General features: G+C 38.8%; 1 protein-coding gene across 4 annotated transcripts in view; it reads left to right on the forward strand.

Moving 5' to 3' along the window:
• Fer (FER tyrosine kinase) overlaps nt 1–16,076 on the forward strand; it is a 277,350-nt gene that overhangs the window by 105,038 nt on the left and 156,236 nt on the right. For 2 of the 4 annotated variants that reach the window (XM_029531191.1, XM_021217491.1), the window contains exons 10-11: nt 5,632–5,724; nt 11,481–11,687. In XM_029531191.1, coding sequence (XP_029387051.1) covers nt 5,632–5,724; nt 11,481–11,687 — 300 coding nt within the window. The remainder of the gene's footprint in view (nt 1–5,631; nt 5,725–11,480; nt 11,688–16,076) is intronic. The other 2 variants (XM_029531192.1, XM_029531193.1) reach the window with 1 other exon arrangement.

A 16,076-nucleotide genomic window follows, 5' to 3' on the forward strand; every position in this document is an offset into this window, starting at 1 on the left:
GGAAGGCATGCTGATAGAGGCATGAAGCAGCCTGAAGCAGAACATGGAAACATGCAGACTGTGATTATTGTATATCCAATGTAGCTGGGGTTGAAGAAGGGAGAGGGGCACTGAGGCCAGAGGGCATCAGAGCAGCACTAGCCTTGTTTTCAAGCTGCAGCTCCTCCCCACCTCTCTTCCTCCCTCCCTGCCTTCGTCCTTCCCTCTCACCCTCTTTCCATCCCTTCCATTACTCTGCGTGTATGTGAATAAGTTTATATCTACTCATACTATATTCAATTTAAAAATAGGGAAGAAAGACATTATATATAAAGGAGAGATTGTGTTCCAGCTGACTTTTTACAGAAACTGAAGGTCAGAAGACTGTGCTCTGAAGACCCATCTTACTGTTGAATTTCACACTTGGTGAACTTATTCTTCAGAAATGAAACAAGTAACCATTCACACCAACCCGTACACCTGTCACCAAGAAACAGAAATAGTGTTGGTGAAGATGTGAAGAAGTTGGAAGTTTGTATTCTACATAATATTATTATTATTATTGGGTTTTTTGAGACAGGGTTTCTCTGTATAGTCCTGGCTGTCCTGGAACTCAGAAATCCGCCTGCCTCTGCCTCCCAAGTGCTGGGATTAAAGGCGTGCGTCACCACCTGGCTCTACAGCAATATTATAAAGCATATATAGATACCTGAAGGGACTGCTCTCTCCTGATCCACCAGCAGTCCTCAGCTCCCAACCTTTTTCTTTGTTCTAACTTTGTGAAACCCTGACACTTCGCAAATTTCTCTGACTCCTCATTCACTGGAATGATGGATTTTTGTTTTTTAATGTTGGTGGAGAACTAGCCTTCGGTTGAGTCTCTGAGGCATTAACTAACTCCGTCTGCCCCTCCTTGAATTCTCAGCAGTTTTGTTTTTAAGTTTTCATTGTTTGCTAGTTATTTGCTTGTTTGTCTGTTTTGAGGTGACTAAGCCCAGAGTCTCCTGCATGGTAGGAAAGTTCCCTACCTCTGGAAAATAGTTTCTCAAAAATTGAAGCTGAGGGATGAGGGTGCTGGGCAGCTAGCCTGATAGTAATGAACATTCACTGTTCCTGAAGAGAACTGGGTTGTGTTCCCAGGATCCACCTGGTAGCTCACAGTGCTTCTAGCTAGGTTCCAGCAGAACTGGACTCTGAGCCCCTGTATCATGGCTGCAGTCTGTCCTCAGGATTCTTTGCTCCCCATTTTGTTGTTACTTTAGGGAAGCAGAAGAATTTACTGTGTTAGCATGTCCCTTGGGTGTTCTAAAAACAAAATCTCGGTAACAGTGAAGCTAGACAAGCTAATTCATAATAATTACATTTTAAAAACTCAAACTCACACTTAGCAAAGTCATCAACACTTCTGTCGTGGGACCAGGGGCTTGTTCCTCAGGAAGGGGCTTGCAGTGCCTGTCATCTTTCTGGGCCCTTTCTCCAGAGGGTCTTGGGAAGGGGGAGTGAATGGGCCAAGCACAGGAGGAGTTTCTGGCAGTCACATCCCTATGTGATTCTGTGATGGGGAAAATAGCTTACCAGAGCAAGAGCAGGTCCTTATCCCATCTGGTGACTCTGAGTCACCAGTGCTGTGTCACTCTGGGCTCTGCACGTGGAGAGAGAGAGCCATATGGCAATCTTTGTTTCTACCTTCTATCTATACTATATGTCCACATTTGTTCTAAATATAATCATCTTGAAGAATCATCATCATCATCATCATCATCTGTCCACATTTGTTCTAAATATAATCATCTTGAAGAATCATCATCATCATCATCATCATCAGCGATTTGGGCTATCATATTTGGAGAAAGCACTCCAGAGCTTGAGCTGTATCTGATGTTAAGGAGGAAGGGAGCTTCTTGCAGCCGCGTTTAACCAGGGACAAACAAGTGACATAGAATTATGAAAGTTAGAAAGATGATTTATGACAGTTTACAGCTTAGCATTCAGTGTCCAGAGCATTGTTATTTTAAACAAGGTCTTTTTAAAAAATGTCACACAGCAAGTGAGCTGTGTTTCTTAAATAAAGTTCCTTGATATGCAAGCAGCAGAGGCCAGCATAGCACTCTTAACTTGGTGGCTTGGCCCTGAGTGCTTCAGTGCCTTCAGTGGGAACAAACCATCCCAAAACTCTTTAATACTTCAATTCTAAACCCTGGCTGAAACAACAACAACAACAAAAATATCACATACTTTTCATTCTTCTGAGGAAAGCCCTCATCTGCAGAAGACTGAGTTATTTGTTTATGTATAAGTTCATTCCTTTTGCAAGGATGTTCTGATATCTCTAGTATTTCCTTTACTTCTGGAATTATCAATGCCAAGCATTCCGAGGCAATCCTCTCTGTGGTATACTGTTCCTGTTGTGGCTCCTCTGCAGCATCCTGCAGATGTCATGGCTGCTTTACCAAGGAGCCCCCAGGAATGGCCTCCAGCTTGGTGTTCTAGAACAGACAGCTTCATCTTTCTCCTGAGTCTTTGAATTTTCAGGTTGGACTGCTCCCCGACTGAGGAGTGCCTCGTCGAAGAATATGATGAGATTGGACTTGTTTGAAGAAATCTGTAGGAAATAATATTAGATTATTATTTTAATATCTCATTATGAACAAAAATGTGTCCCCATATCTACTTTGAGACTAGATTTTTCTTCTCCTCGTGTCCCATGCTGAGGGCCTCTGAGGACAGAATTGGACTGGCCTTTGTGGCAGTGACTATGGCTGCCAGTGTTTGTGCTTAATGCATCACAGTGACAGGGAGAGGGGTCTTGCAAGCAGGTATTTTTCTGGTCTAGACTGAGGACAACATTGTCAGCTGGGCAGATGTCTGAACAGTCTTTGTCCTTTCAGTGGGAGAGCCTTCTCTTTCCTACCATAGCTCTTCCTCCAGGGCTTTGCTTGGAGAACTGTTGTGTGGTTTTGGTGTAATCACTCGCTGCAACATCAAGACGGCCATTTTGTATGGGCTCTGATTTCACAAAACCTTAATGCTTGGCCTTTTTGTCTCTCTCTGTTCCTGCTTCAGCAGGCCAACACTGACACTCCTTCCTGCTGCAGACCTTGAGTCAGACTAGAAGGTTATGGTTACGCTTTAGGCAATTTAGGTATTGTTTCCTATAGAGGCTAGCTATATCAATAATGGGTGACAACAGGTGTATTCAATAGTTAATATGAAGCAGTCTAGTTTTGTGTGTGTGTGTGTGTGTGTGTGTGTGTGTGTGTGTGTGTATAGTTGTATAGATGCAGTCAGGGCCATTGTATCTATGGTGATTAATTTAAAAGGTAGCCTCTTAAATGGCTTCTTTTAAAAATTAAATTCTTTGATATAAAGTCAACAGTGAAGTGTGTGTGTGTGTGTGTGTGTGTGTGAGAGAGAGAGAGAGAGAGAGAGAGACAGAGAGAGAGACAGAGAGAGAGACAGAGAGAGAGACAGAGAGAGACAGAGACAGAGAGACAGAGACAGAGAGACAGAGACAGAGAGACAGACAGACAGACAGACAGACAGACACACACACACACACACACACACACACACACACACACAGAGACTCTGGACTATGACCCATGAAGGACAGATCAAGATCTGATTTCATTTACTTACTTAATTTCACACTATGAAAAACTATTCTTAAATGAAATGTGAAACTAATTCTGCATGTGGAACTGGCTGTCAGGGTTGTTTTCCAGATCTTCCTAACATGAGATGTGTTTTCATAGTCCTGCCTCCTCTGCTTTCCTCCACTAGGGGAGCTGTCACTACCACATGATCTGCTCCCCTGTCTTCTATGGAGCAAGCTCTCCATCTTGTCCTCACTGCGGTGCACATGCACTCACACACATCACAGTGCATTTGGAAATGAGTTTTTAAAAAATTTTAAATGATTCTTTTAAATAGCCATTTAATCCTTGCCTATAAAAGCCAGGCTATCAGTAAATTCATCACAGTCTAATATGTTATTGATAAACTGTAATTTAAAGATGATATTAAGTATTACATGGACAGGAGCTTGGCAAATGAATTTGATGTTTCACCCCTGGAAATCTGGGCACCGAGTGAGCAGACGCTGGCTAGAGTAGTGTGTAAATCCCATTTACATTTTGATCACTGGTCTATAAACTGTAAGGCGGTATTACCATGATTGGTAATATAGTTTTAGATCAGTCTATCTAAATAGTGCCTTTCACTTTAGAAAGCCTGCTTTTCCAGATTGTATCCTTGTACTTTGTGATTTAATGTCAGGAAACTGGGTTTTGAAGTCATTTTTATCTCACAGCTGATTTACTTATTAGATGATTCTGACCTGTGGTGTCATCCTAATATTAACTCCTTGAGGGAATGTCGAAGAGTTTTGATAAAAGGCTTCCTCTTCTTGGATGGGATGCCAGAAGCATAATAAATAGGGCAAGTTGTGCATTCACGAGTACACACAAATACATACATATAGGTGGAACACATAGAATCGTTTCAGATACAAAAAATGTTTTTGATACTTAAACTTTTCCCCTGCAATTTTTTTTAACCTTAATTGAAGAAAAATTGCAGTTTTGGGTTTAGTGTCATGTTTGGTTGCATGTTTTTAGTGCTCACACTCTAGAAGAACACTGTAGTGTGCTCATGAAGAACACTGCCCAGAGGAAAAGCGTTCAGGCACAGAAGTGCCTGTTGCTTTTTTTGTGACACTGTCATTGCTGTACAGGTGACATTATCATTTCCATTGCATGTTTCTGTTAGTGGCTGCAGCAACCAGGTGACCTCTCCAGCTGCTCAGAGCAGACAGACATTCCAGGAAGGAAGGGGAGAATGCACAGGTTTCTCTGGGGAGTGGAAACCCTGCCACTGAGGTGTTCTCCAGATCATGTGCTCTGTGCTGCCCTGCACACAGCCGCGAGTGCCGGACTCCCCACTAGTCGGCCCTTATCTCCTTCTGAGTCTTGTTGCCTGGACTTGCTCCATTCATGTATACTAGGAAAGTAGACCTGGACGTTTTAAAACCTAGAAGCTTTTTCTCTATTGTGATGTGTGGTATTCAAAAATATAAATGGAAAGAAATGTGCAGGCTGACTGACTTATCAGCAGATTCTTTTACCCGTCCGCGATGTTTTACTTAGCCTTCTTTCCCTGTGGTCACTGCTGTCGTGACCCTGTCAAGTGAGTCCTGTGGAGACTAAACTTGACTTACAGTATTCATGTCCTTACAGCGTGATTGACATGGCGCATGATTGACATGGCACATGATTGACATGATTCTTTTCTTTTCCCTCTAATGTTTTCTTGTGGAGAACTCATGTGTGTTTTATTTTTGTTTACTTTAGAGTCTTCATACCTACTCTGCTTTCTTAGAGCTATGCCTCTTTTTTTGTGTACCTATTATTTAATAATTTATTGCTCTTCTTTGACTCTCCTTCATCTATATGACTTTTCTTATTTTTCCAAAATAAAGAGATACATTGAGGGAGCAGAAGGGCAGAATGCTTTAAATTTACATGTGTTGGTTAGGTCAGAAGTTTAGATTTGACATGGTTAGAAAACTGAGCTATGAACAAATACCCAGACAGTAAAATGTAAATACTCAATGGTTTGCTGTTGCTGATGGCTGCCTCTGATTACTTCCAGGAGAGAAAGGAGAGGCTATCCAAATTTGAGTCTATTCGTCATTCAATTGCTGGGATAATTAAGTCTCCAAAATCGGTCCTTGGATCTTCAACAGTAAGTGGGACTAGCTCTGCTGTCTGTCTGTCTGTTTTGTAGTGACACTGGCTTGCTTTTCCGGGTATATGTTTATGCTCACACACAGAAACCTTGGGTCGGATTCAGCTGTTTGTATGCACAGGACTCTGTTATATATGAATGTAGTATACCCCCAGGCAAAATTTTATAGGAAGGATAGAAATAGCTTTTTTTGCAGTAGACCTCCATTATTGTCCACAGATATTCTGAGGCTACTGTTGGATGGTGGAAACTGTAGCTAGTATTGAGTGATTTTATATGCACACTTTCTATATATATCCCATTGTAATAAAATTTACTAGCCACGTTAAGATATTAACTATATCAAGTATTGATAGAATAGTTTTCGTAGCATACTGTAATGAAGGCTGGGTGAAGGCTTTTTCAAAATAATCTACCATTCTAACGTCTGCTGAAGGTGTGAGGTGATAGCCCATGCCGCGCTATGGACACTGAAATTGCTGTGGCGAGCATGGGTAAAGGGAGTCAGCAAGTTGCAGGTTTTTTCCTTGTGTTGCGTGTATCTAATTATGGGCTTCTGTGACTTTGGAACCTTACCAGAGGCATAGTGTTGACAGTCTTAGGGAAATAATACTTTTATAATAGCTATTACTGTATCTGCGTTCTTAAAATGTGTTAGCTTGTATTTCCATTGTAAAGGACATTTGATATGAAAGTAATTTGTATACTAGATTAATCATTAACATTTCAGTTAGGCTTGTCATTGTGGGGCACAGTAGAATATGAATTATCTCTTGTATCATCTGTGTGCTCGAGCATGAAATCCCCCACCCCCCACCCCGTGACCACGTGGAGCTGCTCCCTCCTGCTGAGCCTCTTCCTTCCGAGCACATGCTGACCAAGGGCTTGAGCTTTAATGTGAATGTGGTTGTACTGATAAGCCTGGGAATCCAAAAATGAATAGCTAATTAGAAGTGATTTAATCATAATTTACAAATTTTTGATTATGTTAGATAATATCTTCTCTTATACAGAAAAGCCCTTTCTATACTAGCCACATTGGTACATGGCTTGTTTCCTTGTGATAAACTTCACAAGACAAAAATTCATGTTCTCACGTGTTCACCAGAGGCGTCAGTGTGTTGGCTGTGTTATGCATCTGTGGGGAATGTGGATGTACACCTGGTGGAGGAGGAAGTGGGACAGAGTGAGGCATCACAGGCTCCTGTGACTCCTTGAAGAGTCCTGATCCAGTACACAGTGTGTGATCTCCATGGCTCCTGGCCTACAGGAGACAGCACAAAGGACTGGAGGGCATGCTGGTGGCTCCATCACAGAAATCTCCACGGGGGATTGGACCGTCCCCTACAGGCCTGAATAGGCAAGCCAGATTCTGCTAAACAACACCTGTTGCACCTTGATTTGCCCTTGAATACATACACATACCAAAGTTGACTAAAAAGCTATCTATAAGTTCATGTAATAACCAATAAAGTCAGATCTGCACTTTGATGCTGTTCTCCAGGGTCTGAACTGCAGGCATCACCAAGGACTCTGCCTCCGTTTACACCCCCTCCCTATCCCTGGTCCCACATGCAACAGTGCTTACCACAGGATGCTGGGATAGCTTAGTCCCCAGAAGTCCTCCACACCCCTTAGAAGATAACCTCAGTCCCCATTTGCCCCATCTCCTGATATTTCATATCCTGTGAATATGCCTGTTGTCTGACCTTTCACATGCACAGGATCACCTAGCAACAGGTTTTTATATTCTGCTTCCTTCTCTTACTAGAATACTTTTAAGGTTTATTCATGTTTTGCTATGTGACAGTATTTAATTCTTTTCTAGGCTAAATGTTATTTCATTGCATAAATTTTTCATATTGTAAACTTTAGTTTTATCATCATGTAAAAAAATCACATTATTATAAGTGTTTATGATAAAATTTTAAACTTTTGAACTTGTATGAAGTATGCTACTGTGAATGCTTTACATTCTTCTGAATATAAACTCTTTTTTTTTTTTTTTTTTTTTGCTATATACCTAGTACAATTACTGGGTCATACAGTAGTTCTACATTTAAGTTTTTAAGGAGGCTGCATTGTACACTGAGAGCAATATTTACATTTCTAATATCAGTATATGTCTTAGTGCTATAACAACATTATGTTCTGAACAAACTAACAACAGTATATATCTGAACGCTATAACAACAGTATATGTCTGAGTGCTCTAACAACAGTATATATCTGAGCGCTCTAACAACAGTATATATGTCTGAGCGCTCTAACAATATATGCCTGAGCACTAACAACAGTATATGTCTGAGCGCTCTAACAACAGTATATGCCTGAGTGCTAACAACCGTATATGTTTGAGTGCTCTAACACCAGTATATGTCTGAGCACTACTGTATTCTCATATCACTGTCAATGCTTGCTGCTCCCCTGGGTCTCTATTTGTTCGTTGATTCATTCATTCATTCATTCATTCATTCATTCATTCATTCATTCTGTCTGTCTGTCTGTCTGTCTGTATTTCTATCTATCTACTTTAAATATTCTGTTTTTTTGAGGCAAGGTTTTTCTGTATGTAGCATGAACTTTATTTTGTTTTATTATTCTGTTTTATTCAAGCATGGAGTCATTATGCTTTGTCATTGTCATTTTTATTTGAATTTTTTAATGAGTAATAATGTTAAGTGTCCTTCATGTGCTAATTGACTAAATTCTGTGAAAGACTAACTCTGAAAATATGTTCAGTAATTCAAGGAGGGAGATATGGGGTCAGTGACTGTGTAAAGCAGGCATACATTCACGCAAACTTAGTGTATGTATGCCTGCTTTAGTATATATGTATATATCAAACTTTTTAAATTAGTCAGCCCTATCTCTTTAAAAGTCATTTTCTTTTTCTGCACTGTATTGACTGACATAGGTATTATTTTAATTTTAATTTTAGGAATCTTTGAATTAGAATTTGGTCAAAATTATATATATATAATTATATATATAATATATATAATTATATATATATAATTTCTTTTTATGTAGAATCATAATTCAAATATGTTTTGCTTGCATTTTTTCTTGAAAAGTACATTACAGCTGTTTATAAGGGGTATATCAGTTACAGTATTAGAATCATAATGTGCGCCATTCACCATCAGTGGCGTTAGGGGTAGGGATGTTATCAATTACAGTATCAGAATTATGGGAGAATGGGGGTGGAAGGGTGGAGGGTGTTATCATTCTCATGCAGTTTTCTGTGTTCATCTTTGTATCTAGAAAAGTAACCTGTAATTCCCCTAACAAGACAAGTTAAAATTAAATGTTGTACATTTTAAATACAATTTGTCTTTTATTATTAAGGTTTTAATCTACCCTTTTTCAGGTTAAAACAAGTATCAAGGAACTATAAATGTTTTGTGTTATAGCATAGCCATGTGCTAATTTCTTCTACACAGTCGTGTTAAGGAACATCAAACATATTCTCTTGAGTGGCAAATTTTGAAATACTTATATATAATTTTTAAGAAGGGCTTATTAAGGTTGATTTTGTACAATTTATATTATATGAGACCAAATCTGTTTTTTCATGTATTTCTTCAAATATTTAAAATAAGAAATATATCATGCTACACTTCTGTACTTTATACTGAGGTATGGCTACATGCTGATGATTGCAACGGGTCTCCTTACAATCTTAATTGAAATGTGTGATGTAAAATTACCAGTGACCACAGTTGACTGGTGAAAACATGCTGTCATTGATATCGGGACTCATTTTATCAATAAAATATATTTATTTTCTTAAACACAAAGGGCAAAGTACAAACCCGATAGATATTTTCTCAAGATGATTTCCTCCCAGACATAGTGTATCTTCAAATCTATCTCTAACGTCTTCGGTATTAGTCGAACTTCATGTTTGAAACTCCTTTCAGACTTCCTGACCTCTCCATGCTCTTCTAGCCCTAAGTGGATGGCATTGTGATGGGTCATCAGCTAACTGAGCAGGAGAACAGACTGGCATCCTGTCAGGAAGACCCTTTGAGAAGGATGTTTTTAAACTTTGCATCTTTGGGTACTTTGTTGTTGGAGAGGCTTAGAAATAGCTTTCTACTACAGTAAAAAAAATGTAGACAACTATATTTAGATATATTGTGATGAACGTAGTAAAGAAATACTCAACTTTTTTGATGACCTTCTTTAAAAGTTACCAGCTCTTGGTATCAGTTCCTCAAGAGCTTTGGGCAGACTTCACATCCCTTCAAATGTAGCATCTGTTTTCTGCTTAATGGTGGTTGGCTTGCTGTGTGTCACTGCTTTCATTATTGTTAGCACTAAAAATAAAAATGGCCTACTAATGAAAAATTGCCATATCAGGTACCTATTTAAAAAATGTAGGTGTCATAAGGGGAAGAATAACCACAAAAATGTGTGATATGCTTGAGGCCTATTTGGGACATTTTCTTTTTATCACCAGTAAGATAAAATTTTGATAACGATATGTTAGACTTGTATTAAAATATTTTAAACCTCTTCAGTGATACAGATGAGTGAAGGCTATCTTTAAAACTAGTTTTCACGTACTACCTAGTTATCATAAGATTCATATCAGCCCATAAGTTGTATGTGTTTATTTTTGGTCAGTTTTCCTGCAGTATGGCAGAGTGCTGAGATATATGGCTTCTGAGGGAGAACGGATTATTTTGAGTCCTTGGTGGAAGCCTCTTAACATCTGTGAAGGAGTCGGGAGTCCTTCCAAGAATAAGCCACTAGACGACCTAACTTCTTTACTTTGACTTCACCTACCATGGTCTGAGGACAGAGTCTTCAACACAGGGCTTTTGGAGGGCATTTTAGATCCAAACTATAACTTTATTATTAATCCTGATTATTTCCAACTTGTAATTTCTTTTCATGAAGATCATCAATGCTGTATTCTGAGAACCATAATAATTTGTGTAAATATTGCAATTTAGTTTATTTAGTTCCTGTGGTTGGGTAGAGCATAAGAAAACTTACTTGTGGTCATAGCATTTATGATTTCACCTTCCTTTAGTTTCAGGGATTTGAAGGCCATGTAGCTAGCTCTCACTTATTTCAGCTGTTTGGTGTGAGCATCTGTCCCCCTAAGGCCATAGATGACTTGCTTTTCTTTGTGTTCATGGCTTATAGTTATTCCCACATGTGTTGTGTGGGCATACTGCTGATTTTTTTTGATACTGTTTCTCCCAGGGCTTTAATGCCATTGTCTCACATAACCAAGACTGGCCACGTGGTGGCAGAGGTAAGGTGGAGGAGTGGGTATGAGTTAGCGAGGTGGCTGAGCCAGAGACCCCTTCCTACCTGCCGTTATGCACAGTGCACAGTCTGTGCTTCCAGAGTTAATAATTCAATGAAAAACACGTGTTTACTGTGTTTGGTATTAAGTTCTCTGATGCACTCTTTCATAATTTTTCTGATTGGTCACTATTATTAAATAAATCTATTTTATGTAAGGGGAATAAGATTAGGACTGTTGGCCTGAAATGCTAATGTCCCTGTGCATGATAGAAAGTATCAAAGGATATTTACTTATACTAAACTTCAGCCCTGGTACTCCAGGAGTTTTTTTTTTTTTTTTTTTTAATAATGATGAAAATGTCAGATTTAATTTAATTTTTAATTGGCCAATGAAGGCAGAACATATGTATGGATACTTGCAAAGAATTTTACTAGGAAAAAATAAGTTTTTTCCCTAACTAATTTTTTCCCCTGTTGTTTAGCAGCTCTGTGATGTGATCTCTGTGGGTGAGAAGCCCCTGGCGGAGCATGACTGGTACCATGGTGCTATCCCCAGGATAGAGGCACAGGAACTGCTGAAGCAGCAAGGAGACTTCCTGGTGCGGGAGAGCCATGGGAAACCTGGTGAATATGTCCTTTCTGTATATTCTGACGGACAAAGGAGGCACTTTATCATACAATTTGTTGATGTACGTGTCCAGTCTAGTTCCTACCTATACATTGATGTAGTCCAGTGTGGTAGACTTGAAATATACTGGTGGATGGCTTATGAGAACTGCTTTCCACGCCATAAGTTTAACATTAACTTTCTGCTAACTCCATAAGTATAACTCTCTAAAACTGACTGAAATATTGATCTCAATGAGAAAATATCATATTTAAGAGACGATAAAATTAAATTTAAATGAAAATATCTAAAACATTGAATTGGAGTACTAAAGTATTTTAAGTTAAAAACAAAAGTAATATAAATACCATGTATTTTTCTTCTGATAGTAAAACTTAAGGTTATGAGATATGTACCTCTTTAACTAGTTTCAAACTATGATCTATTTTGTTGAATATTATTAAGGAAAGTCTTCAAGAGTGGTGAATTTATTTTATGATTTGCTATTACTGTTTTTTTTCTATTTTTCTGTAATATCTGTTGACTTTATTAAGCAGTAAATAGAAAATGATAAGTATAAACAGTATATTCACGTTTTAAATTGTTAAACTACTTCTTTTAATGACTTATTTTTGATCATTACATGTGTTTGTGATGTGTGGGGGCAGGGTGATGCTGCTTTGCACATGTGTGGAGGTCACATGACAGCTTGCTAGAGTCATTTCTTTCTTCCTAATGCTTGGGTTCTGGGGAGTCAAACTCAGGTTGCCAGGCTTTTGCAGCAAATGCTTTCACCCACTGAGCCTTCCCTTAGGCCCCAAGCATGGCCACGCCACTCCCTGGTAGACCATCATTGTTGAGCACTAAATACATGAATAGTAATTTTGACATTTTTGCCTTTACTAACTGAGAAATTTATAGTGGCAATGTTTTGGCAAATGGAAGAATGTTGCCTGCATTTGCTATTTTTCAGTCCAGTATTTGAAATGGCTCACGTGTGAGAAATATCTGTCCACAGTTTTAGTTTATGTCAACACACAGGGTAATATTAGTTACCTTAAGTAAAGATTAAGCCACAACCATAAGACAAACCTATAGTGACTTAGAAACTGTATACATACCATTGTGAACTTAGGGTTGACAGAGCCATGAAACTTAGATTCACAGGCAATGATAAATTAAAGATAAACTAATACATATTTTAAAATAAAACTTGGGTGAAAATCTTCACTATAATGGCATTGTTTATTCTCTTGTTCATTCATTCATTCATTCATTCATCCATTCGTTCATTCATCCAGAATATACTTACTGAGCATTATGTTAGGACCCAAACATATGAGGCAGCAACCACACAAAATTGGTATTTAGTAGTTAGTTGAATATATAAAAACACTACTAATAAATTATAAAGGAAAGATAGAATGTAATGCGACAGTAGCAGAATCCAACACCCAACATTCATCAGTGACTACATAGTCTAACCAGAAAAATTAACAAAGACAGTGGAGCCAGCCATATCCTGGACACAGCAGAGCTGAGACGGCTACAGAGCGTTTCATCCTGCTGCCATCGCCTGAGCTCTCCATTCTCTGGCACACAGAGCTCTTTCCAGGACAGATTATATCACAAAAAAACAAAGACAAAGGATCTTTTCTGATCTCTATGAGCCGGAAACCAACACAGGAAGAACCCTGGAAACAACGTTAGACACATGGAAGTGGAACCTTTCCCTGAAGAAACAGGTCACTGAAGGCAGTAAATGAGAAATGTAAGATAAATGGAAGTGGAAATACGTCACACTAAAACTTACAGGACACGGCAGATGACGTTCTCAAAAGGAAAGTCTCGTCCTCAAATATGCTCAACAGGAAACTGTTTGCCTGGTCTACAGCAAAGTAAAAGAGTTTCTTCAGGGAACGGAAACCATCAACAGCAGAAAGGCAGCTTACAGAATCAGAACATCTGAAAACCATACAGCCAAAGGGATTATTTTCCACAATATATAAAAAAAATCATTTATTCAGTAGCACAGAACCAAATAACCCAACCTAAAAGGAAGAAAGGTCTGAGTAGATTTTTAAGCAATTTTCTTTTTTTTTTTTTTATAAAAACTTAAGAATGTAATTACATGACTTTCCCCACTTCCCTTTCTTTCCCCCAGAACTACCAAGCTTTTTCCCTCCACCTCCGTCCATGGTCCCGTTCTCATATTGATAGCATCTTTCCCCTATTATTAATTATTGTTACATACACACAAACATGTGTGTGCACACACACATTTTTGTATATATAAATATATAAGTACAGCCTGCTAAGACTTTTTGTTGTCTCTGTGTATATGGTTTGAGAGCTAGCCACTTTGTATTGGACAGCCATTTATAGGACTCACCCCTGGAAGGAGCTGCTCTCCCTCTCAGCTGTTAGCCATTGCCTGTAGTGGCTTGTCTGGGCTGTGACCCCAGGCCCCTTTCGAAGCAGCACACCTTCAGTAGTTTTCTTTTCTTAAAGGAAGAAGTGTAAACTGTAAGAGACATTTATGAAAGATGTTCAACACCTCTGATCATATCAGTTAGACCACTGAGATAGTATGTCTGTTTTTCAGAAGTCAGACCCAAGATCAAAAGCTGGGAGGAAATGGAGAAAGAAGGATATGATTTGTAGGGAATGTCAATTAGCGTGGCCATTATAGAGATCAGTGTGGGGCGTCCCCAACATCTGTAAAGTAGAACTATAACATGACCTGGAAACCCCGTGTCTTGGATCATGACTAGTTGAAATGAAGAACATGTTAAGAGGAGACACTCCCATGGTTTCCTCTACACTGTTAGATTAGCCAGGATGTGGAATCCACCTCAGCGTGCAGTAGACAGGTGAAGAGAAGGCGCTGGTGCATGTGCGCCTTAGCCTGCTGTTCAGCCACAAAAATGTTGGAAATCCTGCCATGGCTAACATCGTGTGTATGGTGGGATAGTGTTGCTATGTGAAATAATTCAGGTAGAAGCCCAGAGTTGGGTAGTCACTACAGAAGCGGGAAGAGCAGAGAGAGTTAAAAGCAGGGGAGGTCGGTTCACAGGTGCAGTGTCTGTATTTTAAGTAGGAAGTCCTGGCTCTCATAGTATAGTAGGTAGTGTATAATTAACAATAGTGCACTATACATGCCCAAATAGAAGATTTCTACTGTACTCACCATAAAGAAATGAGCAAAGTCTCAAGTGATGGATATCTTACTAAAAGTTATTTGATACCTGACATGGTCATTGAAGGAGAGCATCACATTGTAGTTGATATATGCACAAAGCTTTGACCAGCCACATTTTTTTTTTAAATTAAGAAATGGAAAGAGATCAGATATCGATCATGTAGCAAGTTCACTTTGAGGTAATTAAATCTGTGAATTACTTAGATTCATTACTGCAGTCTCTGAACGCTTTAAAGGTACATTTTAAATCCATGCTGTGGGTTTCATTGTGTGCAGTAAAATGCCAATATGTTTTTGTGTAGCAATTCTAAACTTGTGGCTTATCCATGTGTAGTTAGAATTATTTTTCCATTGTACAGTAATCATTCAGTCATCATTAGAACAAAGCAATAACTACTTTAAAGTTTAAGTGAAACTACTATGTCATTTTCTATATCTCTAATATACTTTCAGACATAGTCATTCCAAAACCTTACTTCCCAGGAGGCAGTGATATTACTTCCCAGGAGGTACTAATCAAGTAACTACCATTTCACGGCCAGCCTGGGGAACATAGCAAGATTCTGTTTCCAAAGAAATCAAATCAATCAAACCAACCAACCAAACAGGAAACCCGAGTTAGGCTTCCTTTGTTACCATATTATCTTAAAGTTGCATCATTCTGTCAGGGGTTGGGTCAGAGGAGGTAGGAGGAACTCATACAGATCGGTTTGAAGCCAAATCTAGTACAACATGTGGAATCTTGAAAGTAAAGAGACAAACCCAAACACTGGGAGTGTTCGCTTCTCTCTTTTATTTGCTTACACATCATTGAGAAGGTCTTTTATATCCATCTATGCATCTTTCTGTCTAAGAAAGGGAATTTACTTGTTTTATACCATGTTAGAATGCTGAGAACTTCACAGGTATTGGGATAATTTTTCTAAAATTAGTAATTTCAAAATTTGAAATGTTCTTAAATTAAGAAAGGGAGACAGAAAATCTAGGTTTTATTAGGCAGTTGTGTAGTTCTGGGGACAGATAGATGGTTACCTAAGACTCAGAGCAGGATTGATGGGAGATTGCATTGTGCATCAACTTCATTTTATTACTTATTATTCAATATTGCCCATTAACATCTTGTGCTCATGTGTGTGTGAACCATGTGTAAGCTGTCGGTTTTGTCTCTTTGCTTCATAATACTTAATGAATTTCATGTATTCACATGTTTCTATAGGTCATATATGCCACAGATTGTACTAGACCATAGGGCTCTCACACTGAGTGGAA

The sequence above is a fragment of the Mus pahari genome, chromosome 18 (assembly GCF_900095145.1).
Source record: "Mus pahari chromosome 18, PAHARI_EIJ_v1.1, whole genome shotgun sequence".
NCBI classification, from domain to species: Eukaryota; Metazoa; Chordata; class Mammalia; order Rodentia; family Muridae; genus Mus; species Mus pahari.